At 66.4% G+C, this 27,315-nt stretch overlaps 2 protein-coding genes across 2 annotated transcripts; one reads left to right on the plus strand and one right to left on the minus strand.

The window, feature by feature from the left end:
- The first annotated feature begins 60 nt into the window (after window positions 1-60).
- Window positions 61-15,617, plus strand: COL2A1 (collagen type II alpha 1 chain). Its single transcript, XM_054177499.1, has 46 exons — window positions 61-100; window positions 439-492; window positions 606-659; window positions 764-817; window positions 933-986; window positions 1,117-1,170; window positions 1,302-1,346; window positions 1,759-1,812; window positions 2,119-2,163; window positions 2,274-2,327; window positions 2,451-2,549; window positions 2,695-2,739; window positions 3,177-3,275; window positions 4,291-4,344; window positions 4,794-4,901; window positions 5,010-5,063; window positions 5,158-5,256; window positions 5,761-5,814; window positions 5,915-6,013; window positions 6,123-6,176; window positions 6,364-6,417; window positions 6,739-6,792; window positions 6,931-6,984; window positions 7,094-7,138; window positions 7,435-7,533; window positions 7,638-7,745; window positions 7,850-7,903; window positions 8,217-8,270; window positions 8,535-8,588; window positions 8,713-8,766; window positions 8,853-8,960; window positions 9,489-9,542; window positions 9,635-9,688; window positions 10,181-10,342; window positions 10,458-10,565; window positions 10,886-10,993; window positions 11,244-11,297; window positions 11,378-11,485; window positions 12,013-12,066; window positions 12,174-12,281; window positions 12,423-12,476; window positions 12,870-12,977; window positions 13,759-14,047; window positions 14,423-14,610; window positions 14,922-15,164; window positions 15,366-15,617. Exons 1-46 carry the CDS (start codon window positions 62-64, stop codon window positions 15,510-15,512), a joined length of 3,849 nt encoding a protein of 1,282 aa, XP_054033474.1. The 5' UTR covers window position 61; the 3' UTR covers window positions 15,513-15,617.
- Window positions 15,618-18,918: 3,301 nt separating this feature from the next.
- On the minus strand, window positions 18,919-23,635 carry TMEM106C (transmembrane protein 106C). The gene is made up of 7 exons (XM_009899321.2): window positions 23,408-23,635; window positions 22,670-22,733; window positions 21,380-21,539; window positions 21,143-21,283; window positions 20,871-20,920; window positions 20,533-20,586; window positions 18,919-19,497 (listed from the first exon to the last, which is right to left on the minus strand). Exons 1-7 carry the CDS (start codon window positions 23,610-23,612, stop codon window positions 19,335-19,337), a joined length of 837 nt encoding a protein of 278 aa, XP_009897623.1. The 5' UTR covers window positions 23,613-23,635; the 3' UTR covers window positions 18,919-19,334.
- Window positions 23,636-27,315: the final 3,680 nt, after the last annotated feature.

The raw sequence follows: 27,315 nt of genomic DNA on the forward strand, positions 1-27,315 counted from the left end.
TTGCCCCACCCCCACCCCCCACATGACAATTGTCTTCCTCCCCTCCCCCACTCAGGGCCCTATGGGACCCCGCGGCCCCCCAGGACCTTCTGGCTCCCCTGTGAGTATCCTACCCCTAACCCCAGCCCCCACCCCTAACCCCTGCCCCTACCCACGACCCCTCCCCATGACCCCTCACCCTACCCCTAACCCCCACCCCTAAACCTCTTCCCCTTCCCCCTACCCCTGACCCCTAAACCCCTACCCCTAAACCCCTTACCCCTACCCCCAACTCCTACCCCTAACTCCTACCCCTAACCCCTACTCCTACCACCTACCCTAACCCCTACCCCCAACCCCTAACCCCCCTCCCCCCCCCCCCCCCCCCCCCACTCCCCCAGCCTCAGGGGGGTGTCTGGGGCTGGCTCCCACCCCACCACTGTCCCCTTCCCCTTCCAGGGTCCCCAAGGATTTCAAGGCAACCCTGGTGAGCCTGGCGAGCCTGGAGCTGCTGTGAGTGTGCCCCCGCCGAGCCCCCAGCCCCCCCCGAGCCCCCAGCCCCCCCCATGGCTTGGTGGCATCCCCCCGAACCCCTCCCCTCACCTCCTGCCTTTATCCCTTTCTAGGGTCCCATGGGGCCCCGGGGCCCCCCAGGACCTCCTGGGAAGCCTGGTGATGATGTGAGTGTGACCCCCTCTCCCCCCCCCAGACCTGGCAGCTTGTGGCAGCAGTGACCCCCACTCATTTTTATTCCCCCCCCCCCCATTCTCTTTGTCCCCTCCAGGGTGAGACAGGCAAGCCTGGCAAGTCTGGGGAGCGTGGTCCCCCCGGCCCCCAGGTAAGGCCCCAGGGGGGTGCATTTGTGTCCCCCACACACACACTTAGTGTGTCGCCCCCCCCCCCCCCATGAGGGACACCCCCACAGTGTCCCCAACCCACCTTGTCCCCCACAGGGTGCTCGTGGCTTCCCTGGCACCCCCGGGCTGCCTGGAGTGAAAGGGCACAGGGTAAGGGTCCCACGTCCCCCCCCCCAAAACCCCCAGCCCTGCACCCCCCCAGCTGGGGGCACAGAGGGTGACACCCCCTTGCCTCCTCCCTCCCCTTCCCCCCCCCCCCCCCAAATCTCTCTGCCCCCAGGGTTACCCTGGCCTGGATGGTGCCAAGGGAGAGGCAGGAGCCCCCGGAGCCAAGGTGAGCGTGGGGAGACCCCCCTGGGGTGTTGGGGAGACCCCTCACGGCGTTGGGGTGACCCCCCCGTGGTGTTGGGGTGCTCCTTCCCCCCGTGGCACGGTGCTGACCCCCCCCGTGCCCCTCCCCCGCAGGGTGAGTCCGGCTCCCCCGGCGAGAACGGCTCCCCCGGGCCCATGGTGAGTCTGGGCTGGGCAGGGGGAAACTGAGGCAGGAGGGGGAGGAGGGGGAAAAGGAGGGAGGGGGAGGAGGGGGAAAAGGAGGGAGGGGGAGGAGGGGGAAAAGGAGGGAGGGGGAGGAGGGGGAAAAGGAGGGAGGGGGAGGAGGGGGAAAAGGAGGGAGGGGGAGGAGGGGGAAAAGGAGGGAGGGGGAGGAGGGGGAAAAGGAGGGGGGGGGGGAGGGGGAAAAGGAGGGAGGGGGAGGAGGGGGAAAAGGAGGGAGGGGGAGGAGGGGGAAAAGGAGGGAGGGGGAGGAGGGGGAAAAGGGGGGAGGGGGAGGGCAGAGGGAGCTGTGTCTTACCCCTCACTGCACCCCCAAACCCAACTCACCCCCCCCGCCTGTGTGTGTGTCCCCCCCCCAACCCCCACCCAGGGTCCCCGTGGGCTGCCTGGAGAGAGAGGACGGCCAGGACCCTCCGGCGCTGCGGTGAGTGGGACCCCCAGGGACCCCCAGTGACCACCAAGTGACCCCAAGTGACCCTCAGTGACCCCCAGTGACCCCCTAATAACCCCCAGTGACCCCCTAGTGACCCTCAGTGACCACCTGTGACCCCCTAATAACCCCCCTGATAGCCCCCAGTGACCCCCTGATAGCCCCCAGTGACTCCCAGTGACCCCCAGTGACACCACAGTGACTCCAAATGACCCCCAGTGACCCCCCAAATGACCCTTGGTGATGCCCCAGTGACCCCAAATGACCCCCAGTGACCCCTGCTGCCCTCTCCCCTGCCAGGGTGCTCGTGGCAACGATGGACTCCCCGGCCCCGCCGGCCCCCCTGTAAGTAAAGGACCTCTTGGCCCTGTCCTCCCCACAGGGGATACTGGGGACCCCCCCAGGTCCCCCCAGAGCCTGGCCAGGTCCTCACTCTCCTCTTCCTCCCCCACCAGGGACCTGTTGGCCCAGCTGGAGCCCCTGGCTTCCCCGGGGCCCCTGGCTCCAAGGTAAGGGGAAACTGAGGCACGGTGCCCCCCCCTTCACCCCAACATTTCCCTCTCCCCTCACCCCAACTTCCCCTCCCCTTCACCCCAACTCTCCCCCCCATTCACCCCCATCTGCCCCCCCAGGGTGAAGCTGGTCCCACTGGTGCCCGAGGTCCGGAGGGTGCTCAAGGGCCCCGGGGTGAATCCGGGACCCCAGGCTCCCCCGGCCCCGCTGGTGCCCCTGTAAGTGCCACCCCCTCCCCCCACCCCCGACTGTGGCTTGTCCCCAGGTGGCCTCTAGAGTGGCCCCCGGGGGCAAGGGGAAGCTCTCCTGTGCTTGGTGAGGGGACACTGAGCCCCTCCGGGGGGGGTGGGGGTCTTGTTTCAGGGCAACCCTGGCACTGATGGCATCCCCGGGGCCAAGGGCTCGGCGGTGAGTGTGGGGACAGGGCTGCGGGGAGAGGGTCCTGAGCCCCTGGGGGAGGGGGGCACAGGGCTGGGGAGGGGGCTGGGGACACTTGGAAGGAGCCTGGGGGTGGGGGCCAAGGGGGGGATGTTGGAGGGTGGAGGGGGCTGGAGGAAGGGGGGAGATGGGGATACTGGGGGGGTGGGGGGAAGGGGGACATGGGGACACCAGGAGGATGTGGGGGGACATGGGGTGGCAGGGCATGAGGGATGTGGGGACACTGGGGGGGTGCTGGGGGACACTGGGGGCCGAGGGGCCATGGGAGGTGGGATGTGGGGACACTGAGGCGTGTGGGGGTGCTGGGGGACACGGGGAGGGGGGCAAGGGGTCGCTGGGGGAAGTGGGAGGGAGCCAGGGGACAGGAGGACCCCAGGGGACCCCCCCTGATGGCAGCCTGCCCGCAGGGGGCCCCTGGCATCGCCGGAGCTCCAGGATTCCCTGGCCCCCGCGGCCCACCAGGACCCCAGGGAGCCACCGGCCCGCTGGGACCCAAGGGACAGACGGTGAGAGACCCCCCCCGAGCCCCCCAGCCCCGCGCCGCATGGCCCCCCCCCGCTGCCAGCCCCTCGACACAAACCCCGCCCCCTTCTGGCACAGACCACGCCCCCGGCCACGCCCCCAGCCCCCCGGGGCGGGGGTCCCCTCCTGAGTCACTGAGGGTCAGCCCCAGGTGACCAGGTGCTGGGCAACCAAAGGGACCACCGCGGGGGGGGGGGGGAATGGGATAGGAACAAGGATGGGATGGGGATGGAGATGGGATGGGGATAGGAACAGGGATGGGATAGGGATGGAGATGGGGATAGGAACAGGGATGGGATAGGGGTGGGGATGGGATAGGGATGGGGATAGGGATGGGACAGGAACAGGGATGGGACAGGGACAGGGATGGGATGGGGATGGGATAGGAACAGGGATGGGATAGGGATGGGATGGAGATGGGGATGGGAACAGGGATGGGGATGGGGATGGGGATAGGGATGGGGATAGGGATGGGACAGGAACAGGGATGGGACAGGGACAGGGATGGGACAGGGACAGGGATGGGATGGGGATGGGATGGGGATGGGATAGGAACAGGGATGGGATAGGGATGGGGATGGGATGGGATAGGGATGGGGATGGGATGGGGTTTGGAACAGGGGTAGGGATGGGATGGGACAGGGATATGGAAGGGGACAGGGATGGGGATGGGATGGGGATGGGACAGGGATAGGGATAGGGATGTGGAAGGGGACAGGGATAGGGATGGGAATAGGGACAAGGATGGAAATGGAAATGGGGCTGGGGATGAGATAGGGACAGAGATGGGGGTGGGAAGGGGTTGGGAATGGGGACAGGGCTGGGGGTGGGCTGGGGACAGGGCTGAGGCCCGGGGCTGGGAATGAGGCCATGGAGAGGGGGAGAGGGGCAGGGGAAAGGGACACAGGACTGGGACCAGGGCTTGGGGAGGGGCTCGGGGCCAGAGCCAGGCGTGGGGGGCACCGCAGCCACATGCCCCCTGACCCTCTCTCTCCACAGGGCGAACCTGGCATCGCTGGCTTCAAGGGCGAGCAGGGTCCCAAGGGCGAGACGGTGAGTCGGGGGGGGGGTCTCATCCAGCACCACCCCTCCTCTGGGGGGCGGGGGGAGGGGGAGCTCCATCCCGGGGCCCCTCGCAGCTCCCGAGCGGCTAACGAACCTCTGCCCCTAAGGAGGCCCCCGGAGGGGGGAACAAAGGCTGCAGTGTTCGCGCGCGGCGGCGCCCCCCCGCCGGGGACATTCCCCCCTCGCTTCATTACCCTCCCTCAATGCCGGGGCACAGGACCCTGCCGCGGCGGCCCCGCAGCCCCGGCGCCGGCAGGGCCAGGCGGCGCGGCCGGAGGGGCTCCTGCCCGGCACCCCCAGGGGTTGCCATTGATGTGGAGAGGGGGGGTGGGGGCAATCCAAGCGCAACCCACCCCCCCCACACCCCTCTCGGTTTTGGTGGGGGAAGGAAGGCTCCTTCCTGACCCTCCCCCCCCGCTTTGCTTCCTCTTCCCCAGGGACCCGCAGGACCCCAAGGTGCCCCCGGGCCAGCTGGTGAGGAAGGCAAGAGAGGAGCTCGTGGTGAACCAGGGGCTGCTGGCCCCGTGGGACCACCTGGAGAGAGGGTTTGTGACGCCCCCACGTCCTTCCCCCATCTCTGCACCCCATCAGCAAGGTGCTGACCCCCCCCAAACCCACCCCCATTGGACTTCACTCCTCCTCTTCCTCCACAGGGTGCTCCTGGCAACAGAGGCTTCCCCGGCCAGGATGGGTTGGCAGGACCCAAGGTGGGCCCCTGGGGGGGGGTTGTGGGGATGGCCCAGGGTGGTGCCCAACCCATCTTAACCCCTCCCCCAAAACTCACCTCTTGCCCCCACACAGGGTGCCCCTGGGGAGCGTGGCCCTGCTGGCCTGGCAGGTCCCAAAGGTGCCAGCGGCGACCCCGGGCGCCCCGGAGAGCCTGGACTGCCCGGAGCCAGGGTAGGGAGCTGGCAGGGGAGGGAGGGGAGGGGGCTCAGCTCCTGCACCCCCAGAAGGGAGCAGCACCACCTGGGGATGCTGCTGGCCTGCAGGGAGGAGGTGCTCAGGGCCCACTTGAGCTGCAGCTGGGGCTGGGCGAGGTCCTTCTGGGGTCAGTGTGGTGCTTTTGGGGTCCATCAGGTGCTTTTGGGGGTGTTCTGGGGGGATCTATCAGGTGCTTTTGGTGTCAGTGTGGTGCTTTGGGGGGTCCACCAGGTGCTTTTGGGGTGAGCTAAGGTGGATTTGGGGCTGGTGAAGATGCTCCTTGGGGTGCACGGAGCTGCTCCTTGGGGTGCCCCACGGAATGCTGCTTGGGGGCTCCGGCAGCCTCCTGTGTGCTCTGCATGAGCCCAAACCCGACAGCAGCAGCCAGCAGCTGGCAGAAGGGGAGTGCCCAGTGCTGCCCAGTGCCCCCCAGTGCCCCCCCCTCACAGCCCCCTCCCCCAATTCCTCCCCTGCCCGCAGGGTCTCACCGGGCGCCCAGGCGACGCAGGACCTCAAGGCAAAGTTGGCCCAACCGTAAGTGATGCCCCAGCAGGGGCTGGCACGGGGGGGGGGATGGAGGGAGGGGTTGGCACAGCCCTTGCTGATGCCCTCTCTCCTCTCCCCCCCCCAACAGGGTGCTCCTGGTGAAGATGGTCGCCCTGGCCCCCCTGGCCCCCAGGGTGCCCGTGGGCAGCCTGGTGTGATGGGGTTCCCTGGGCCCAAAGGTGCCAACGTGAGTAGTGCCCAAATGCCACCCAGATAACCCCCCCCACCCCCCCCCCAGGGCTGCAGCTTGGCCACGGAGCCTGGCACCAGCCCTGGCACCTCTGTCCCTCCTCTAGGGTGAGCCTGGCAAAGCTGGGGAGAAAGGACTCCCTGGAGCCCCCGGGCTGAGGGTGAGTTTGAGCCCCCTCCCTCCTGTCCTCCCTGACGCCCCCTGGCCCCCCAAAACCCCCACCCGGGGTGGGTTGCAGCAGCACCTGGAGGCTGCTGCGGGCTCCAAGGGGGGAAACTGAGGCACGAGGGGGGGTGCCCAAGGTGCCAGTTGGAGCTCAGCCCTTGGGGGGGGGGTCTCCTCTGCAGGGGCTTCCTGGCAAGGATGGAGAGACAGGAGCTGCCGGGCCCCCCGGACCTGCTGTGAGTGCCACACCTGGGGCCACAACCCCCCTGCAATCTGGGGGGGTCGTGGGCTGGGGACCCCCCAGAGGTCACCCTGGGACTCCTGGGTTGGAGCCTTCCTGCTTCTGGTCCTGTTGGGGCTGGGGAGGGGGTCATGGGTTGGGGTCTCCCAGATCTCATCGAGGTTACCCTGCTCCTGCTGGGTTGGGAGTTTGGGGTCGCTGCCAGCTGTGCCCAGAGCCTTGGGGTGCTGAGGCCCCAACCCCAGAGGGGTTTAGGGGTGCTGAGACCCCATCCCCGGAGGGGGTTTGGGGTCCCTGAGCTTTGTCCTCGCCGCAGGGCCCCGCGGGGGAGAGAGGAGAGCAAGGAGCCCCTGGCCCCTCCGGCTTCCAGGTGAGCCCCTGGGGGGTAGGGGGGGAGGGTGCTTTTGGGGGGCTGGGGTCGGGCTGGCCCCAAACCCCTATCCCTGAGGGGTGTGGGGGTGGTCCTCACTGCCCCCCACCCTGACACTGCTGCTCCTCCCCCTGCCAGGGGCTGCCTGGACCCCCAGGACCCCCCGGAGAGAGCGGCAAACCTGGAGACCAGGTAAGGCCTCGGCTGCCCTTCCCCCTCAGCCACCCCCAAGCTGAAAATGGGGAGGGGGCTCAGGACCCACCCCGGGCCTGACCCCCAACTCTTTTCCACCCCCCCCCAGGGTGTTCCTGGAGAAGCTGGAGCCCCGGGGCTCGTCGGGCCCAGAGTAAGTGTTGCCCCCCGCCCCAACCTGGGCACCCCTCCTCGTCATACTGGGAGGGGGTTTGGGGTGGGGGTCAGCAGAGCTTGGCCCCCACCCCCCCTAGGCTCAGCAGCTGCCCCCAGCCCTGGAGCAGCTCTCAGTCTCTCCCAGTCCCGGGGGGGGGTGGGGGGCAGCGTGGTTGGGTTCTCTGCCCTCCATCCTGGGGGGGTGGGGAGGGGGGCAGCCCGGGGGAGGGCACTGTGCCCCCCCGGGCGGGCAGGGGGCCTGCTGCTGAGGCCCTGCCCCCCTCCCGTGCCCAGGGCGAGCGCGGCTTCCCCGGGGAGCGAGGCTCTCCCGGCGCCCAGGGGCTGCAGGGGCCGCGCGGGCTGCCGGGCACGCCGGGCACCGACGGACCCAAGGTGAGCGCCGGGGGGGGGGGGGGGAGGCCCTGGGGCGGCCTGGTGCCACCCCGGGGGAGGGTCGGTGGGCACCCAGCTGACTGCGCCCCTTGGCTCCGCCGCAGGGTGCCACTGGGCCCGCTGGCCCCAACGGCGCCCAAGGCCCCCCGGGGCTGCAGGGGATGCCCGGGGAGAGAGGAGCTGCCGGCATCGCGGGGCCCAAGGGCGACCGGGTAGGTGCCACCTGCCCGCTGCGGGGCGTCCCGAGCCGTGCCAGCTCTCGGCCTGGCCTCTGTCTCCTTCGTCTTCCTCATCCTCCTCCTCTTCACCCCCGCAGGGAGACGTTGGAGAGAAGGGACCCGAGGGGGCCCCCGGGAAGGACGGAGCTCGGGTGAGTGGGGGGCGAGGAGGGGGCGCAGCCCCGGGGGGGTGCTCCTGCTGGCCTCAGGATCCATGGGAGGGGGTCGGGTGGCACCTCTGGAGAGCATCCCCGTGGCAGGGCAGTGCCAGCTGGAGAGGAGCACCTCCAGGAGGGGCTGGGATGCCCCCAGGGGTGGAGACCACCACCTCCCCGGGGAGGCTGCCCCAGGCCTCCAGCAGCCTCCCCGGGAAGCTTCTCCAGGTGGAGCCTCGGAGGTGCCAGCTGCTGCCCCCCGCCCTGGCACTGCTGCTCCTCCTCCTCCTCACCTCCCTCTCCTCCACAGGGTCTGACAGGTCCCATCGGTCCCCCAGGCCCTGCTGGCCCCAATGGCGAGAAGGTGAGACCCCAACCATGCCCTGGCTGCTGCCAGCCCCACCAGATGCCCCCTGCCCCACATCTCTACCCCCAGCAGATGCCCCCTGCCCTCCATCCCTACCCCCACCAGATGCCCCCTGCCCTCCATCCCTACCCCCAGCAGATGCCACCTCTCAACTGCCCTCCCCCCCTCCCTCAAGCAGATGCCCCCTGCCCCTATCCCTACCCCAAGATGCCACTTCCCAAGTGCCCTCCCCCCACCCCTAACTCCTCCTCTCTTTGCCAGGGTGAATCTGGCCCTCCAGGCCCTTCTGGCGCCGCCGGTGCCCGCGGTGCCCCCGTGAGTGCCACCTCCCCGCAGCCCCCTCCCCTGTCTGCTGGCAGTGCCATGCTGGCCCCACCCCTTTGTGGGTGCCCCCTTCTGAGCCCTTCCCCTCCCCTCCCCCCCACTTTGTGCCCCCCAGGGTGAGCGTGGTGAGCCCGGGGCCCCCGGCCCCGCCGGATTCGCTGGACCCCCGGTGAGTGGTTGGTGCCCACCCCTGCCCCTGGCACGGCCCCCAGCCTTGGCTCCCCCACCTTGCTCACCCCTGCCCCCTGCCCACAGGGTGCTGATGGCCAACCTGGTGCCAAAGGAGAGCAAGGAGAGCCTGGGCAGAAGGGAGATGCTGGAGCCCCTGGGCCCCAGGGACCCTCCGGAGCCCCTGGACCTCAGGTGGGCACAGAGCTGGGCACACAGCTGGGCGCTGCAGGAAGGGGGCTTGGGCTGGGGGGGTCGGGGGGGCAATGGGGGTGAGGAGGGGATTTGGGGCTCCTTCAGGTGGGTTTGGTGTCCTTTGAGGGGGGGTTGGGGTGGGTCAAGGGGGGGTTGGGGGTCCACCAGCTGCCTGTGGGGTTGGGGAAGGTACTTTGGGGTCAGCCGAGCTGCTCCCTGGGGGTGGAGCTGCTGCTCTTTGGGGGCAGGGAGATGCTCCTGGGGGGCAGCAAAGATGGACCTGGGGTCAGTGGAGAGGAGATTCAGGGGCAGCAGAGATGCTCCAGAGGGCAAGGAGCAAGATGGTGGCTTTGGGGTTGGTGGAGATGCTCCTTGGAGAGCTTTGGAGATGCTCTTTGGGGACCAGGACAGGAGGTGACCCCCACGGGGGGAGGGGGGGTCCCATCCCTGGGGAATTCCAGGCCCCCCCTGGCCGGTGCCTTGCAGCCCTCCTGAATCCTTCCTAACCTTTTCCCTCCTCTTCCTCAGGGTCCCACTGGTGTCACCGGTCCCAAAGGAGCTCGTGGGGCTCAGGGCCCCCCTGTGAGTATTTGGGGAGGGGGATTTGGGGGGGGGAAGGGGCTGGGGGGAGCCTGGGACAGCCTCTGAGCTGCTTTTCTCTTCTCCATCCCCAGGGAGCCACAGGATTCCCCGGAGCTGCAGGGCGTGTGGGACCCCCTGGCCCCAATGTGAGTCTGGGAGCAGCTGGGGGGGAGCTGGAATCACTGGGGAGGGGAACCAGGATCACCTGGGAGCAGCTGGGATCTGCTGGGGGGGAGCTGGAATCACTGGGGAGGGGAACCAGGATCACCTGGGAGCAGCCAGAATCACTTTGGAGCAGCCAGGATCCTATGGAAGCCACTGGGATTGCTTGAGGGGCAGCCAGGATCCGATGGGAGCGGCCAGGATCCCTTGGGAGCAGCCAGGATCCCTTGGGAGCAGCCAGGATCCCTTGGGAGCAGCCAGGCTTGCTCACCCCTGGCTCAGGAGCTCCAGGGGTGCCACCTGCCCCATGCCAGGCCCCAAGCAGCTGAGCTGCCCCCTGGGTGACTTGGAGCAGCTCAGCCCCCAGCAAGGGGAGCTGCTGGGGGGGAGTTCCTCCAGCTCAGGACCCCCCAGGCCATGGGGGGCTGGGGGAATCCTCCTCCCTTTGCACTAACCTCTGCTTCTCCCCCTCCCAGGGTAACCCAGGCCCCCCAGGCCCCCCTGGCTCAGCTGGCAAGGATGGTCCCAAGGGTGCTCGTGGCGATGCTGGCCCCCCAGGGCGTGCTGGGGACCCTGGGCTCCAGGGCCCTGCGGGACCCCCAGGGGAGAAGGGGGAGCCAGGCGAGGATGGCCCCGCGGTAGGTTGGGCTTCTCCTGGGGGGGAACCACCTCCCTCCCTGCCCACTGTGGTGCCCTGCCACCCCCCACCCCCCTTCCCTCAGGGCTGCTGACCCCCACTCTGCCTCCTCACAGGGTCCTGATGGCCCCCCCGGTCCCCAAGGGCTGGCAGGGCAGAGAGGCATCGTTGGGCTCCCCGGGCAGCGCGGGGAGAGAGGCTTCCCCGGCCTGCCAGGGCCCTCGGTGAGTTGGCATCGCCCCCACCCCCTGCTGCCCGGCCAGGGCGGCCCCCAGGAGGCCTTCCCCACCTCAGCACCCTGAGCCTGGCAGCTGGGAAGCTGCTGAGGGGCTGCTGAAGGCTTGGTGGGGGCTGCAAGGAGCTGCTTGTGGGGCCAGCAGCACCCTTGGGTGCAGGGCCAGCACCCCCAGCCCTGCCTTGGGGCTCTGCAAAGCTGCCAGGAGCTGCTGGTGGCAGCAGGGCTGGGTGAGAGCTGTGGATGGTGGGAGAAGAGCTGTGCCAGGACCTCCTCCCACTCCTGCTCTGTCTTTGTGCCCCCATTTAGGGTGAACCTGGCAAGCAAGGAGCCCCTGGCTCAGCAGGGGACCGTGGCCCCCCCGGCCCAGTGGGGCCCCCTGGCCTGACTGGTCCTGCTGGTGAACCTGGCCGTGAGGTAGGCAGCAGCCTGGGGCCGTGGGCTGGATCCGTGCCGGGCTTGGGATCATCCTGCAGTGACCCCAGGGGTACCAGCAGAGGTGGCTGACCCCCAGCTGCAGCCCCCCAGGGCTGCATCCCAGCTCCTGGCTGACCCCCAGCTGGGGGAGGGGGCAGGGGGCAGGGGAGGGTTTGGGTTTGAAAGAGGAGTTGGGACCTGCCCTGCTCCCCCCAGGGGCAAGGCTGAACTTCTGCTCTTCTTCCCCCAGGGCAACCCTGGCTCTGATGGACCCCCAGGGAGAGATGGAGCAGCTGGGGTCAAGGTGAGCTTGGCCCTGCCCTTGCCCTCCTCCCTCTGCCCTCCCATGCCATGGCTCTGACCTTTGCCCTTGCCCTGGCACAGGGTGACCGTGGTGAGACTGGGCCTGTCGGTGCCCCTGGTGCCCCTGGTGCCCCTGGAGCTCCTGGCCCTGTTGGTCCTACTGGCAAGCAAGGAGACAGAGGAGAGACGGTGAGTGCCAGCCTGGGGGAGCTGGGGGGGCCTCTGGAGCGCCCCCAGCCCCTTGCCCAGGGGCACAGTGCCCAGGGGGGGTTGGAAGCTCTCCACAGCCTCTCTGGGCAGCTCCAGGCCTCCAGCAGCCTCACCCCAAACTGCTTCCTCCTCCTGCCCTCCCCTCTCTGCCCCTTGGCCTGGCCCTGGGCACCACTCAGCAGATGCCAGCCCCAGCCTCTTGCCCCCCCCAGCTCCTTCAGCTCTTGCTGAGCACTGCTCAGAGCCCCTCTGGGGCTGCTCTGCTGCAGGCTCTCAGCCCCAGGGCTCAGCCTCTGCTCCTCACAGAGCTGCTCCAGGGCTCCCCAGCAGCCTCCTCCTGCCCAGCTGGCAGCTCCTGGGCTCCAGGCTGCCTGGGGGGCTCTGAGCAACCTGCTCTGGCTGGGGCTGCCCCTGCTGACTGCAGGGGCTTGGACTGGGTGAGCTTGGAAGGTCTCTTCCCACCCAGCCCCAGGTGACTCCCTGACTCCCCCCTGCTCTCTCCCCAGGGTGCACAAGGTCCCATGGGTCCCTCTGGTCCTGCTGGTGCTCGAGGAATGCCGGTGAGTGGTGCTGGGGTGCCCAGGCTCCCTGCACGGGGTCCTGGGGCGGGTTGGGTGAGGATCTGCCCCCACCCAGCCCCTTGACACCTCCCTTGCTTCCCTCCCAGGGTCCCCAGGGTCCTCGTGGGGACAAGGGTGAGACAGGAGAGGCTGGAGAGAGAGGCCTGAAGGGTCACCGAGGCTTCACCGGGCTGCAGGGGCTCCCTGGCCCACCTGTAAGTGCTGGCTGTGGGAGCAGCCACTCAGCACCCAGCTGGATGTGGCTCCTGGGAGGAAGCTCTGAGCCCCTGCAGAGGGCTGAGCATCCCTCCCTGCTGGTCCTGGTGCTGTAACCATCCTCCCTCCCTCCTCCCCAGGGTCCTTCTGGAGACCAAGGTGCTGCTGGGCCTGCAGGGCCCTCTGGTCCCAGGGTAAGTTGTGCTGGGGGTGGCTGGGGGTAGCTGAGAGGAGCAGGAGGCATCTCCAGCCCTCCATCCCCCATCCCTTCCATCCTCCCCCCCTCCATCCTCCATCCTCCCCCCTCCATCCTCCATCCTCCCCCCCTCCATCCTCCCCCCTCCATCCTCCCCCCCTCCATCCTCCCCCCTCCATCCTCCCCCCCTCCATCCTCCTCACCTCCATCCTCCAGCCCTTCCATCCTCCAGCTCTTCATCCTCCCCCCTCCACCCCTCCACTCTCCACCTCTCCATCCTCCACCCCTCCACCCCGCTGCCTTCCTGGCTCCTGCTGGGAGGATCTGAGGGCTCCTCAGCACCTCCCATGGGTGCAACGACCTTGACCCCCCCAATCTGGGGCTCTCCTAGGGTCCCCCTGGCCCCGTGGGCCCCTCTGGCAAGGACGGCTCCAACGGCATGCCCGGCCCCATCGGCCCCCCCGGGCCCCGGGGGCGGAGCGGCGAAACAGGACCCGCGGTGAGTGCTCAGCCAGCAGGGGGCACAGAGCCCCAGGCTGCCCCGGGGAGGGCTGGGCTGGGGGGGGGAAGAAACTCTGCCCACGAAGAGAGCCTGGGGAGGCTCAGGTGGGACTCTGCCCCAGGAGGGTGGTGGGAGCCTGGCACAGGCTGCCCGGGGAGGTGCTGGAAGCCTCAGCCCTGGGGTGCTCAAGGCCAGGCTGGAGGGGGCTGTGAGCAGCCGGCTCTGGGGGAGGGGTCCCTGCCCAGGGCAGGGGCTGGGGCTGGCTTGAGGTCCCTTCCAGCCCTGACAGTTCTATGATTGGCCTTGGGAGGAGCTGCCCAGGGAGGTGGTGGAGTCACCACCCCTGGAGTGTTCAGAAAGAGACTGGAGGAGGCACTTAGGAGGAAGAGATGAAATGCAGGAGGGAGGGATGGAGATGGAGAATTGGAAGGAGGAAGGTTGGAAGGAGGCAGGGGGATGGAGGGAGCAGGGATGAAGGAATGGATGGAGGGGAGCAAGGGATGGATGGAACGAAGGAGGAGGGATGGATAGGAGGAGGATGGTTGGATGGATGGATGGAAGGAAGGAGGAGGGAAGGAAGGCAGGAGGAGGGAAGGAAGGAAGGAGGAGGGATGGATAGAAGGAGGAAGGATGGGGGATGGATGGATGGAAGGAGGAGAGATGGAGGGAGGGATGGATGGAAGGAAGGAGGAGGGAGGGATGGAAGGAGGGCCCAGGATGCCCACCTCGCAGGGCAGCCCAGCAAGCCTGGCTCCCCCTCTTCCCTTCCTCCTTGCAGGGCCCTCCCGGCAACCCCGGCCCCCCCGGGCCGCCCGGGCCGCCGGGCACCGGCATCGACATGTCTGCGTTCGCGGGGCTGGGGCAGCCCGAGAAGGGCCCCGACCCCATCCGCTACATGCGGGCGGACGAGGCGGGGGCCGGCCTGCGCCAGCACGACGTGGAGGTGGACGCCACCCTCAAGGCCCTCAACAACCAGATCGAGAGCATCCGCAGCCCCGAGGGCTCCAAGAAGAACCCGGCCAGGACCTGCCGCGACATCAAGCTCTGCCACCCCGACTGGAAGAGCGGTGAGCGGCTGCCGGCCCCCCCTGCCGGCCGGCCCTGCTCCCTGCGGCCCCCAGCCCCCTCCTTATCCACCCTGCATCCCTCCCTCCCTCCCCCTTCCATCCATCCATCCATCCCTGCTCCCTGCGGCCCCCAGCCCTCTCCTTATCCACCCTGCATCCCTCCCTCCCTCCCCCTTCCATCCATCCATCCCTGCCCCCTCTGGCCCCCAGCCCTCTCCTTATCCACCCTGCATCCCTTACTCCCTCCTCCTTCCATCCCTCACTCCTCCTTCCTCCATTCCTTCCCCTTCCATCCCTCCTCCCCCAACTCCAAGGGGACACCAAGCTCCTCGCTGCTCTTTGCTCTGCCCTCACCACCTCCTGGCCCTGCTGCAGGAGACTACTGGATCGACCCCAACCAGGGCTGCACCTTGGATGCCATCAAAGTCTTCTGCAACATGGAGACAGGAGAGACCTGCGTCTACCCCACCCCCAGGAGCATCCCCAAGAAGAACTGGTGGAGCAGCAAGTCCAAGGACAAGAAGCACATCTGGTTTGCAGAGACCATCAATGGTGGTTTCCATGTAGGTGTCCTCACCCAGGGCTTGGGTGGGAGGGCTGGGGATGCCCCTCCCAGGACAAGGAGCTGGGTGTCTCCTTGTGGGGGTTAGGATGTCCCTCCTTGGGGTGATCTTGATGGCTGTTGGAGTTGGGGCAGTTGGGCTTTGATGCTTGCAGCCACCTGGGAAGGTGAAGTATGGAAGTCCTCTCTAGAAGTGGCTGAGGATGGAGCTGTTGGGACACCAGCAGGGGCTAACATCCCAGCTCCAGTCCAGCTGTGGGGATGAGGGCCTGGACAGCAGCAGGGGCTAACACCTCACCTCCTTCCCTGCAGTTCAGCTATGGGGATGAGGACCTGGCTCCCAACACTGCCAGCATCCAGATGACCTTCCTGCGCCTGCTGTCCACCGAGGGCTCGCAGAACGTCACCTACCACTGCAGGAACAGCATTGCCTACCTGGACCAGGAGTCAGGCAACCTGAAGAAGGCTCTGCTCATCCAGGGCTCCAACGACGTGGAGATCAGGGCTGAGGGCAACAGCAGGTTCACCTACAGCGTCCTGGAGGATGGCTGCACGGTGAGTCCAGCAGCAGCTGATGGTCCCCAAGGCCTGTCCCAGCCTCAGCAGCTGATGGTCCCCAAGGCCTGTCCCAGCCTCAGCAGCTGATGGTCCCCAAGGTCTATCCCAGCCTCAGCCATTGATGATCCCCAAGGCCTCTCCCAGGCACAACCTCTCCCACCCCCAGCCCCTCACCCTCTCTCCCCCTCCCCTCCCCAGAGGCACACTGGCAGGTGGGGCAAGACAGTCATCGAGTACCGGTCGCAGAAGACCTCGCGCCTGCCCATCGTGGACATTGCACCCATGGACATTGGTGGAGCTGAGCAAGAGTTTGGTGTTGACATTGGCCCAGTCTGCTTCCTGTAGAACAACAGAAGAAGAACAGAGCCAGAATTGCTTTATTGGAGTGGTTGGTTGCTGGTTGGTGCTGGTGGTTGTCGCTGTGTTGCGTTTGGGTTTCGTTTCCTTTGTGGTTTGGTTGTTTGGGTTTTTTCCCCCCCTCTCCCCCCTCTTCAGTCCCCATCCCATAAAGAGGCAAAAGAAGACATCTTCAAACCACCCAACCCCCACCTGGAGGAGCTGAGAACTTCCTGCTTGACTTCTGCACTGAAGGGCTGCAACCACCCCCCCCCTTGCCTTCCGCCAGGGTGAAAGAAGACAACAGCAAAGCAAAGACAAAAGTGGCGACCCATGGGCTCTATTTATTTATTCTCTTCTTGTGGAGACCTCTGCTGGGGGGCAGCTGGAGGTGGGAATCTCAACTGGGCCTTCCCTTGAGCCAGAGGGGAGCTCCTCCAATCCAGGTTTAGCACAAATACCCTCCCTGCCCCCCCCTCCCCCTTTGGGAATCCTGCTCCTCGTGCTCACCTAGAGAAAGGAGACCAAAATGGTGCTACTCTTGTACAAGAAGTCTGCATTTTTGTAACATCAGTTGATATAAAAAAGACAAAAAACTTTTGGGTGGAAAGCCTGAAATTGAGTTGGGTTGGAGGGGAGTTGAGTCGGAGGGGAGTGGGGTCCTGGAGCGCTCCGGGAAGAGGGTGGTGGAGTCCGAGGGGCTTCAAGGGGGAGGGCTGCTGGGTGCAAATCATTTCCCTTCATGGTAAAGGGAGGGTTTGGGGTGAAATCTGCTCTTTTCCTACCTGGTATCAAGGGAAATACACAAAAAACTTTGGGTGGAAAGCCTGAAGCTGATTTGGGTTGGAGGTGATTTGGGTCTCGGGGCCCTGGAGCGCTCCAGGAAGAGGGTGGTGGAGTCCAAGGGGCTCCAAGGAGGTGTTTGCTGCTCTCAACTCCTTCCCCCCCCAGCATTAAGGAAGGGTTGGGGTCAAATCTTCAATTTTTCTGTCTGCTATTCAAGGGCCAAACCTAAAACCTAAATAATTCCCCCCAAAAGGCAACAGAAGAGCCTGGGCTGCAGCAGCAGGAGTGTGGCCAGCAGGGCCAGGGAGGGGATTCTGCCCCTCTGCTCCACGCTGCTCACACCACAGCTGCAGCTCTGGGGCCAGCTCTGGAGCCTCTGCTCCAGGAAGGCTCTGGAGGGGCTGGAAGGTGTCCAGAGCAGGGCCAGGAGGAGCAGCAGAGGGCTGGAGCTGCTCTGAGCACAGCCTGAGAGAGGAGAAGGCTCCAGGAGACCTTCTGGTGGCCTCCCAGGGGCTGCAGGGGACTCCAGGGAAGCTGGGGAGGGACTTTGGAGGCTGTCAGGGAGGGAGAGGACTGGGGGAGAGGGAGCAGAACTGGAAGTGGGGAGACTCAGAGTGGCTGTGAGGAAGAAGCTCTGCCCCAGGAGGGTGCTGAGAGCCTGGCACAGGCTGCCCAGGGAGGTGCTGGAAGCCTCAGCCCTGGAGGTGCTCAGGGCCAGGCTGGAGGGGGCTCTGGGGGGAGGGGTCCCTGCCCCTGGCAGGGGCTTGGAGCTGCCTGAGCCTTGGGGTCCCTTCCAGCCCTGCCAGCTCTGTGAATGTTGTGCAGGCAGCTCCAGCTCCAAGGGCTCCTGGGCAGGGGAGCTGAGCTTGCAGGCACAAAGCTGGAGAGCAGCTGCTGGATTTGCTCAGCAGAGGTCAATGAAACTGAAGCCTTGGGAGCAGGGCAGAGGTGCAAGGCTGCTCCAGAGGTAGGTGCAGGGCACAACAGGTAGCTGTTGAGTGGGAACTGAAGGGCTCCCAGGGCAGGACCTGGGCTAAAAGCTCAGCTGCTTGCAGCAGTTTGGAGTGGGGGCAGCAGAATTCTCTTCCCAGCTGGGAAGGTTGGGGGGGGGGGGGTCCCAAACCCCTCTTTGAAGTTCCTCTGGGGCCCTGGGGGTGTTGGTGAGACACTGGCTGGCAGCAGCAGCTCCTGCAGCACCTGAGGCAGCTCCTGCAGGCTTGGGAGCCTGAGGTCCTTGGCAGGAGAAAATCATTAGGAAGGGATTGAGGGATTAGGAAAGGATTTTCCAACCCAAACAACCTTCCCCAGGCCAAGAAAAGCTTTGCTGCATCAACCACTAATTGCTGCTGCCCAGCTCACTGCTGGCTGCTGTCAGACACAATCACTCCGAGTGCCCAAATCCCAGCCTGGAGGGGCTGGGAAGGGACCTCTGGAGAGCCCCCAGCCCCCCCCCCCCGCCCCAGCAGGGCTCCCCCAGCCCCTTGCCCAGGGGCACAGTGCCCAGGGGGGGTTGGAAGCGCTCCACAACCTCTCTGGGCAGCTCCAGGCCTCCAGCAGCCTCACCCCAAACTGCTTCCTCCTCCTGCCCTCCCCTCTCTGCCCCTTGGCCTGGCCCTGGGCACCACTCAGCAGATGCCAGCCCCAGCCTCTTGCTCCCCCCAGCTCCTTCAGCTCTTGCTGAGCACTGCTCAGAGCCCCTCTGGGGCTGCTCTGCTGCAGGCTCTCAGCCCCAGGGCTCAGCCTCTGCTCCTCACAGAGCTGCTCCAGGCCCCTCAGCAGCTTCCCAGGCCCCCCTGGCCCTCTGCAACCCTCCCCTGCCCCCCTGCAGCCCTCCCCTGGCCCCCTGCATCTGGGGAGCTCAGAGCTGGCCCCAGGCCTCCTCCTCCTCTAGCTGGGCAGAGGGGCAGCAGAGCCTCCCTTGCCCTGCTGGCCACACTCCTCTGGCTGCCCCTCAGGAGGAGGAGGATCTGTGGGCAGCAGATGACACAACAGAGAGCACAAACTCTAAGCCCAGCTTTGATTCCCAGAGGGGCAAACCAGAGCCCCTCCAACCAAGGCCCCTGCTCAGGACCACCCAAGCCAGCACTGCACCACCCCCCAGAGCAGTAAAGTTCCTCCTTCAGAACTGGAGAGGTTTTGCACCCCCAACCAGAGCCTCCTCCACTGAACCCCCCCAAAATCCATCCCCCCCCCCAATTCCATCCCTCCCCCACCCAATTCCATGCCCCCCTCCCAGCCAGGCTCAGCAGGGGGAGCTGAGGCAGGCTGCAGCCCTCCAGGGGAGCACACAGGAACCTCTTGAGCTGAGCTGATTTATTTGCTGGCAGAGCAGCTCCAGACAGCTTCTGAACCCCCCCAAGGTCCCACCCCACAGCACACCACCCAGGCTGGGAGTCCTCTAGGTGCTGAATGTGGGGGAGGAAGGCTCAGGGCTGGCTGTGGAGGAGAAGGAAGAGGAAGGCTGAACCCAAACAAACCCTTCCCCAGGCCCCCAGCTGGGTGAAACCTTTTGGTGCCCTGGGAGCAGTTTGCTGTTGGTGGCCTCCAGCTGGCAGCAAACAAAACAAATCTGCAGAGCAGAGAAAGGTTCCAAAGGTTCCTGCAGCAGCTTTTAGAGCAGGAGGTGGAGGCTCCTCCTGCCTGCTCCTTCCAAGGCTGAGCCCTTCCCACCCCTCCTCCTGCTTTGGAAGCAGCCAGGGACCTGCTGCCCCTGCTTGAAGTGGAATAAATTAATCAGGACTCATTAGGTGCCCCCTGCCAGGAGCTGCCAGTGCTGAGCCTCAGAGCAGCTGCAAGACTCAGCTTGAAACTGCTGGGACCTGCTGAGCCCCTTCCCCCCACAAGCCTGAGTCCAGAGCCCCCCAGACTGCTTCCTTCAGAGCCCAGCAGGAGCCTGGTGCTGGGGCAGGCTCTGCATGAGCACCACCCAGGTGCCACAGCAGGCACCCAAAGCTCTCAGCCACCAAAGTCTCTCACTGAGCCTTCTGCTTCCCTTGCAAGGTTGCTGCTCCCTTCCCAGAGGTCCATCAGGCCTCAGCTCTGCCCTCAGGCCTTGCTCTGGGCTCTGGTTGCTCCTCCAGCAGCAGGCAGGGAGAGCAGAGGCAGCAGGCCAGGGGCAGCTGTGGAGTTGGTGCTGCAGTCCACGTAGTGGTAAGTCTCCAGAGTGCTCTGGGTGCTGTGGCCAATGTAGGAGAGCTTCACCACGGTCCTGGGGGCAAGAGAAGTCTGGTGGGGATGGGACCAGCAGCAGCAACCCCCCCACCAAACACCAGGGAGTGCCTGGGGGTGGAAGAGATCTTTAAGCTCATCCAGTCCAGCTCCCACCCCAGGCCAGCACCAAGCCCTGGCCCTCAGCACCACAGCTGCAGGGCCTGGGAACCCCTCCAGGCAGGGAGACTGCTCCTGGGCAGTCTGGGCCAGGCCTGGGCCAACCTCAGGGGGCAGAAATTGTTCCTCAGGGCCAAGCTGAGCCCCCCCTGGGGCAGCCTGAGGCCATCTCCCCCTGTGCCATCCCTTGGGACAGGAGAGCTCAGCCCCCCCTGGCCCCAGCCTCCCCTCAGGCACTGGCAGGGAGCCAGGAGGTCTCCCCTCAGCCTCCTCTCCTCCAGCCTCAACCCCCCCAGGTTCCCTCAGGGGCTCCTCAAACAACCCAGCAGCTTCTACACTCAGCACAGCTCCTCTTGGCCCTGCACAGCTGCAGCTCCCCTGAGGTCTCTGCTGTCTGCAGAGGGCAGGGCCAGGCAGAGCTGGAGCTCAGCACCCCCCAGGGACAGCTCAGCCTGGAGTCCTCTCCTCCCCAGCTGACTTCTCAGCCCTCTGTGCCAGCTGGGGGGTGGGAGCCTGGCAGAGGGAAGCAGGCTGGGTGCTGGCCAAGAACACTGCACCAGGCTGCCCAGGGAGGTGCTTGAGGTCCCATCCCTGGAGATCTTCCAGGTGAGGCTCAGCAGGGCTCTTGATGACCTTGGGAGGTCTCTTCCAGCCTGGTTGATGCTGTGAGGATCTCTGGAGGTGGCTGTGAGCAACCTGCTGTGGTGGGAGGTGTCCCTGCCCGGGGCAGAGGGCTGGGACTGGCTGAGCCTTGAGCTCCCTTCCTGCCCTGACAGCTCTGTGGTTCTGTGTCCCTGCTGACTGCAGGGGAGGGGGGTTGCACTGGATGCCCTTTGGAGCTCCCTCCCAAGCCAAGAGCATTCTGTGGCCCCCAGCTCTGCTGTGGCAGCAGGAAGGCAGCAGAGCCCCTCCCTACCTCATGAAGATGACTATGTTGTGGACCTTCACCTTGGGAAAGCTGCAGAAGAAGCTGGAAGAGAGGAAAGAGAAGAGGAGGCAGAGGCAGAGGCATGTCAGGAGGGCTGCAGGCAGTTTGGGTCCCTGGGGGTCTCCTGCTGGTTGTTTCCCCTCTTTGGGGCCAACTCAGCTCAAGATCTGGGCCCCAAGAGCCAGGTCACAACCTGCCCCCAGTGGCTCTCTCAAGTCCTTGCCAGCAAGGGCAGGAAGGGAGCAGAGCAACAACCCCAAAGGAATCATTCCCAGAGCAGCTCCAGCCCAGCCCCTTCCTCACTTCCACAGCCAGCAGATGCTTACTACACATAGGAGAAAGGTCCACCCAGCTCTGCCTTCACTGTGAAGTTCACCTGCAAGAGAGGGTAACAGAGATCCAGCTGGGCCTGGAGTCCTCCTGGGGGTAACTCAGAGGTTGCCCTGGGAAGCAGAGAGCTCCACAGTGGAAGTTAAACCACAGCAGCAAAGCCCTGGGGGTCCTGTCTGGACCACCCCCCTCAGGTGAAGTGAGGGCAGGGCCCAGGTTTGCTGCTGGCCCTGGGGAGGAGCAGGGAGGGCAGCAAGCAGCTGGGTACCAGTTTGTCACTCCGGGGCTGGATGCTGGAGAGGTTGGAGAGCTGCTGGCTTCCCACCACTGTGTTCATGTACTGCACCTGGCTGGTCAGGCTGGGCACTGCCACGGAGTAGAAGTTGGAGTTCTTGATCCTTAGGGTGGCCTGGAGGGGGTGGGGGAAGGGAGAGGAGTGAGGAGGAGGAGCAGGGAGCCTCCTGGCTCCTCAGCACGGAGGGAGCAGGCGGCAGCAGAGCCTCACGGTGATGGCCAGGAGCACCACGGAGTTCCTCTTGTCAAACCACACCTGCACCACCTTGATGCCATCATCCTCCACCAGCACTGAGTGGGGGAAGAGGAAGAAGACCACCAGGCCTGAGAGCAGGAGGCAGAGCAGCACTGAGAGCAGGACATAGAGCTTCCTGCAAGAGAAGGGCCCAGGGGGTCACACAGTGCAGGGCCACAGCTGCCTGGGGCTGGAGGCACCACCCAAGCTCCTCTGTGGCTCTGAGCAGCCTGAGCTGGGGGGAGGGGTCCCATGGCAGGGGGGTTGGAGCTGGATGAGCCCTGAGGTCCCTTCCAACCCTGACAATTCTCTGATTCTATCACCCAGCCCCAGGCCAGGACCTTGAAAGCTCACCCAGAGCGAGCCAGGGGCAGCCCCAGGCTGCTCACAGCCCCAGGCCAGCCGGCCCCAGGATGGCTCCAGGGCCACATGGGGCAGCACCAAGCTCCTCTGAGCAGCCTGGGCCAGGCTCTCACCACCCTCCCTTCTCCCTCTCTGAGCTTCAAACCATCTCCTCCCTGTCCTGTCCCAACAGGCCCTGCTCAAATCGCTGTCCCCAGCCCTCCAGCACTGCTGTGGCCTCCTCTGGCCCTGTCCCAACAGGTCCAGGGCTGTGCTGAGGACTCCAGAGCTGGCCCCAGCCCTGCAGGGAGGGTCCAGGCAGGGCCCAGGGTACAGCTGGGGCTAGGCTGGCAGCACTCACCCCCAGCACCCCCAAGCCCTTCTCCACAGTGGGGGAGACACCTGGGGGGGGGGGGGGGTTGCCCCAAGCCTGGAGCAGGACCCTCTCCATCTGCAGCTGCCCCCAAGAGCCAGCCCACGCAGCACACAAGAGAGGTTTGTTCTGCCCTGGAGGCCACACAAGTGCTGCTCCAACTCCCTGAGGTCTGAGCAGCCCCAGCTTAATCTGTCACTAATGAGGAACCTCAAACCCATTTCCTGTTGGGTTTTTGCCCCCCAAAGTGCTTCCCCAATCATTTTTGGGTCCCCCCCTCATCCCAGCAGCTCCAGGAAAGGGGCAGGGAGCTGAAGGGTGTGAGAGGGATCATTGTCTGCAGGCTCAGCCCGGCCCGGGGGGGCTGCACAGGAAGCATTTCCAGGCAGAGCTTTGAGTTTTGTGTTTGTTGGCAAAGCTCAGAGGGGGGCAGGGGGGCGAAAAACAAACCCCGGGCCGGAGAGGAGGCTGCAGACAGGGGGAAGCAGAGGACAAAAGAGCTCCTGTGTGCCCTCACAAAGCTGCACTCAGCTCTGCCGCTCCACACTTACGTCCTCTGGGGGCGCAGCCGCTGGTCGCTGTAGGGTATCAGAGCCACCAGCTCGTTGAGCTGCTCTGGAAGGCAGAGAGCAGCTCATTAACGCAGACCCAATTAGCCCAGGAGGGAAAGGAGGAGCGTTTGATGCTAACTGAAGGAGGCTTTGCACTGCAGCTGAAGGGGAAGAGCGTGGCCAGCAGGGCAAGGGAGGTTCTGCTCTGCTCTGCCCCAGGGAGGAAGAGGCCTGGGGCCAGCTCTGGGCTCCCCAGCTGCAGAGGGCCAGGGGAGGGCTGCAGGGGGCCAGGGGAGGCTGGGAAGCTGCTGAGGAGCCCTGGAGCAGCTCTGAGGAGCAGAGGCTGAGGGCTCTGGGGCTGAGAGCCTGCAGCAGAGCAGCCCCAGAGGGGCTCTGAGCAGTGCTCAGCAAGAGCTGAAGGAGCTGGGGGGGGCAAGAGGCTGGGGCTGGCATCTGCTGAGTGGTGCCCAGGGCCGGGCCAAGGGGCAGAGAGGGGAGGGCAGGAGGAGGAAGCAGTTTGGGGTGAGGCTGCTGGAGGCCTGGAGCTGCCCAGGGAGGTTGTGGAGAGCTTCCAGCTCCCCTGGGCACTGTGCCCCTGGGCAAGGGGCTGGGGGAGCCCTGCTGGGGCAGGATGGGGGTAGGCAGGGGGGGATCCAGAGGTCCCTTCCAGCCCCTCCAGACTGGGATTTGAGGGTTCTCTGCTTTCCCTGCTGGGTTTCAGCCTGGGGCAGCAGGTACCTGTGGGGATGCAGCCTGTGCCCTGGCAGGAGGGGCAGGTGATGCTGTCCTGCCCTGTGAACTCCACATAGGGGAACTTGGCAATGGCCTCCACACGCTCCTGGCTGTCAAGCAAATCCTCATCTTCCTCCTCCCCCTCTTCCTCAGCCTTCTTCCTCTGCCTGGAGGGAGGGTTAGTGACGGAGAGGGAGAGAGCAGAACCCATCCTCGCTGTGGGGGAGGAGCTGCACAACCTGGGGCAGAGGCAGCAGGAGTGGAGGTTCAGTAGCTTCTCAGCCTGCTTCCCCCCTCACCCACGGCCCCCACGGGGACGACTTCCCCACCCCCGGGAGGGGTCCAGCACCCCCCCGGCACTGCTTCCCCCCAGCCCAGAGCACCCTGCTCGAGGAGACCCCCTGCTTGGGGACAGCTCAGGGGGGGCTCAGCCTCTCTAAACAGAGACAGCCCCCACCCAGAGACCCCCTCCCCACATCCCCAGCCATATCCACGGAGGCCTGGACCCCCCCCTCACGGACAGCTCCCAGCCGAGGGGTACCCCAAAAGCTCCTCCGTACCGCCCGGGCCCCTCAAGCCCCCCGCCGCGGCCTCGCCGCCTCCCACTCAGTCGCCGTCGCTATGACAACCGCGCGGGGAGGCCGCGGGCAGCGCTCCGCCCGACCCCGCCCCTGACGCAGCCGGCGCACGGCGGGACCGGAAATGGGGCAGGGAGGGACCGGAAGAGGGACAGGGTGGGGCAATGAGGCCCCGCCCCTTCCGTCAGCCCCGCCCAATACACGTCCGGCCGCGGCCGTGCGTCACTGCAAGAGGCGGGGCTTAGCGGCCTGCCCCGCCCCACGTGACGAAGCGCCCCGCCCCGCGCGCCCCTGCCCACAGTGCGCGTGCGCTGGAGCGCGGGGGTGGGGCGCCGCAGAGGCGGTACCCGTGGCCCCGCCCCATGCGCAGGCTGAGGGGCGGGGTTAGAGGTGCGCATGCGCCATAGCCACGCTGGGGGGTCCTTGGGGGCGGGGCGAGGAGGTGGGAGGGTCCGGGCGGGGGGGTGGGCGTGTCCTAGGCTGCGTACGCGCCACAGCCTGCGCGCACATGCCGGGGGCGGGGCTGGGGGCGGGGCTGGGGGCGCAGGGGAGATGGCAGCTGGGGAGAGAGGGAGGCAGAGAGGCTGCTGAGCAGCGGTGCTGGGGGACCCGACCCAGGAGGGCATCCTTCCGCACCAGCGTGGGGGCGCCCGGCCCAGTCTGCCACACGCAGACCCCGGCGGGGGGGGGCACCTGACCCCCACGGACCTTCCCACCCCAGCACGGGGCCGGTCGTCCCAGTATGGAGCAGTCCGTCCCAGTGCGGAGCCCTCCTGTACCACTGCGGAGGTCCTCATCCCGCTGCGGAACCTTCGCCCTGCACTGTGAGGACTCCTGACCCGGGATGGAGACCACCAGCCCAGGGTGCAGGACCTGTCCCTGCCCTCTGCTCTGCCCCGGGGAGGCCACAGCTGGAGGAGGCCTGGGCCAGCTCTGGGCTCCCCAGCTGCAGAGGGCCAGGGGGGGCTGGGAAGCTGCTGAGGGGCCTGGAGCAGCTCTGTGAGGAGCAGAGGCTGAGCCTTGGGGCTGAGAGCCTGCAGCAGAGCAGCCCCAGAGGGGCTCTGAGCAATGCTCAGCAAGAGCTGAGGGAGCTGGTGGGGGGGCAAGAGGCTGGGGCTGGCATCTGCTGAGTGGTGCCCAGGGCCAGGCCAAGGGGCAGAGAGTGGAGGGCAGGAGGGGAAAGTAGTTTGGGGTGAGGCTGCTGGAGGCCTGGAGCTGCCCAGGGAGGCTGTGGAGAGCTTCCAACCCCCCCTGGGCACTGTGCCCCTGGGCAAGGGGCTGGGGAAGCCCTGCTGGGGCTGGGGGGCTGCGCCCTCTCCAGCCTCCTCTGGCCTCTCTCCAGCCCTTCCCTGGCCCTCTGCAGCTGGGGAGCCCAGGGCTGGCCCCAGGCCTCCTCCACCTGTGGCCTCCCTGGGGCAGAGCAGAGGGCAGCAGAACCTCCCCTGCCCTGCTGGCCACACTCCTCTGGCTGCCCACAGCCCCCCCCGGGGCCTCCTTGCCACTGCTGGCTCCTGGGCACCTTCCTGTGCCCCAGCACTGCCAGGCCCTGCTCTGGGGAGCTGCTGCCCAGCCCTCAGCCCTCCCCTGCTGCTCCCTCCCTGCCTGCAGGACTCTCCTCCTGCCCTGCTTGAACCCCAGCAGCTTCCTCCCCTCTCTCCTCTCCCCACGCTGCCTAAACCTCCAAGCCCAGGGCTTGCAGTCAGCCCTCTCCAGGTTGCCTCTTGCTGAGTTTACTCAGTGTCCCCTGAACCCAAACTCCCTGCAGACAATGAGGCTCTGGGGGGGCAGAGGGGAGGTGGCAGTCACCCAACCTCCGTGGCCCCTGCCGGGTTCAGCAGCTCCGTGCTGCTGCGTGGGGGGCTCCAGGCTGCTGCAGGGCTCTGCAAATGGATTTAATGAGGGGGAAGGAAGGGAAAAACAACTGTCTGGGAGGAAATGGAGGCTTCATTAGGGCCAATTTGGTGGCACAGAACATCCCTGGGGTGGGTGTGGAACGAGCCAGGGGATGGAGCAGAGAGAATCTTCAGGTGGGGAGAAGCTGCAGGCAGCCAGCAAAGCAACCTCCTGCTTGGCACCAGCACAGCACTGGGGGGGAGCTCAGGTGTGGGCCCCAGGAGCTGCTGCTGCTGACCTCAGCTTGCCTGCAGGGCTGCCAAGGTGGTCCTCAAGCAGTGAGAGTGTGGGCAGCAGGGCAGGGATGGTGCCCCCGGGCTGGGCACGGGGGGGGCACAGCTGGCAGCCTGGGGGCAGCCTTGGGCTCCTCAGGGCCAGGGGGCTGGGGGAGAGGGCTGGGGAGGGAGGAACAGCTGAGGGAGCTGGGAGGGGGTGAGGCTGGAGGAGAGGAGGCTGAGGGGAGACCTCCTGGCTCCCTGCAAGTGCCTGAGGGGAGGCTGGGGCCAGGGGGGGCTGAGCTCTCCTGTCCCAAGGGATGGCACAGGGGGAGATGGCCTCAGGCTGCCCCAGGGCAGGCTCAGCTTGGCCCTGAGGAACAATTTCTGCCCCCTGAGGCTGGCCCAGGCCTGGCCCAGGCTGCCCAGGGAGGTGCTGGTGGAGTCCCCATGCCCAGAGCCCTGTGGCCATGGCACCTGGGGCCAGGCTCTGGGCTGCTGCTGGGCCTGGAGGATCTCAGGGAGCTCTCCCAACCCAACCTTCCTCCTGTGCTTCCTCCTGCAGCCTCCTTTGTGCCCCCAAGCCCTGAGGGAGCTTCTGGCTGCTGAGAGGTTTCCTTTGCTCCCCCCCTGGTGCCTGGAGCTGTTTTCCAGCCTCTCTCCCACTGCTTTTCCCACCTTGACCCAGCTCAGGGCAGGGAATTTGGGCTCTGCCCTCCCTCCCTCCCCATCAGGTGGTGAGGAGCCAACATCCCTGGGCTGCAAAATCCTTCCCCTGGGCAGGAGCCAGGGAGGGGAGGAGATGGCTTCAGGGAAGGAGGATTGGATTCATGGGCTGGGGATGGTGGCTAAGGGCTGTGACCAGCAGCTGCTGCTCCAGAGGGGTCCCCAGCTCCATGGGGACCAGGAAGGGGCTGGGGGGAGGATGCTGATGGCTCCAGGGCTGGAGTGGGAAGGAAGGAATCAAAGCTCACCTTGGCCACGGCGGGGGTAACCCTGCTGGGTCACCTCCCAGCCAATCCCAAGGGCCACAGGGACAAGGACAAACCTCAGCCACCCTTGGAGCCACCTCCCCATGGCAGCAGCACCCCAGGGTGGGGGGCAGGGGGGGACCCCATCCTGCTCCCCCAGAGCTGACTCAGGCTCTGGCTCCATCCCCAGGGAGTGAAGAGTTCCTGGGAAGTGGTTGCAAAATCCGAGGGCTTTGGGGTGGGGTTGGGAATTGCCT

The sequence above is a fragment of the Dryobates pubescens genome, chromosome 40 (assembly GCF_014839835.1).
Source record: "Dryobates pubescens isolate bDryPub1 chromosome 40, bDryPub1.pri, whole genome shotgun sequence".
NCBI classification, from domain to species: domain Eukaryota; kingdom Metazoa; phylum Chordata; class Aves; order Piciformes; family Picidae; genus Dryobates; species Dryobates pubescens.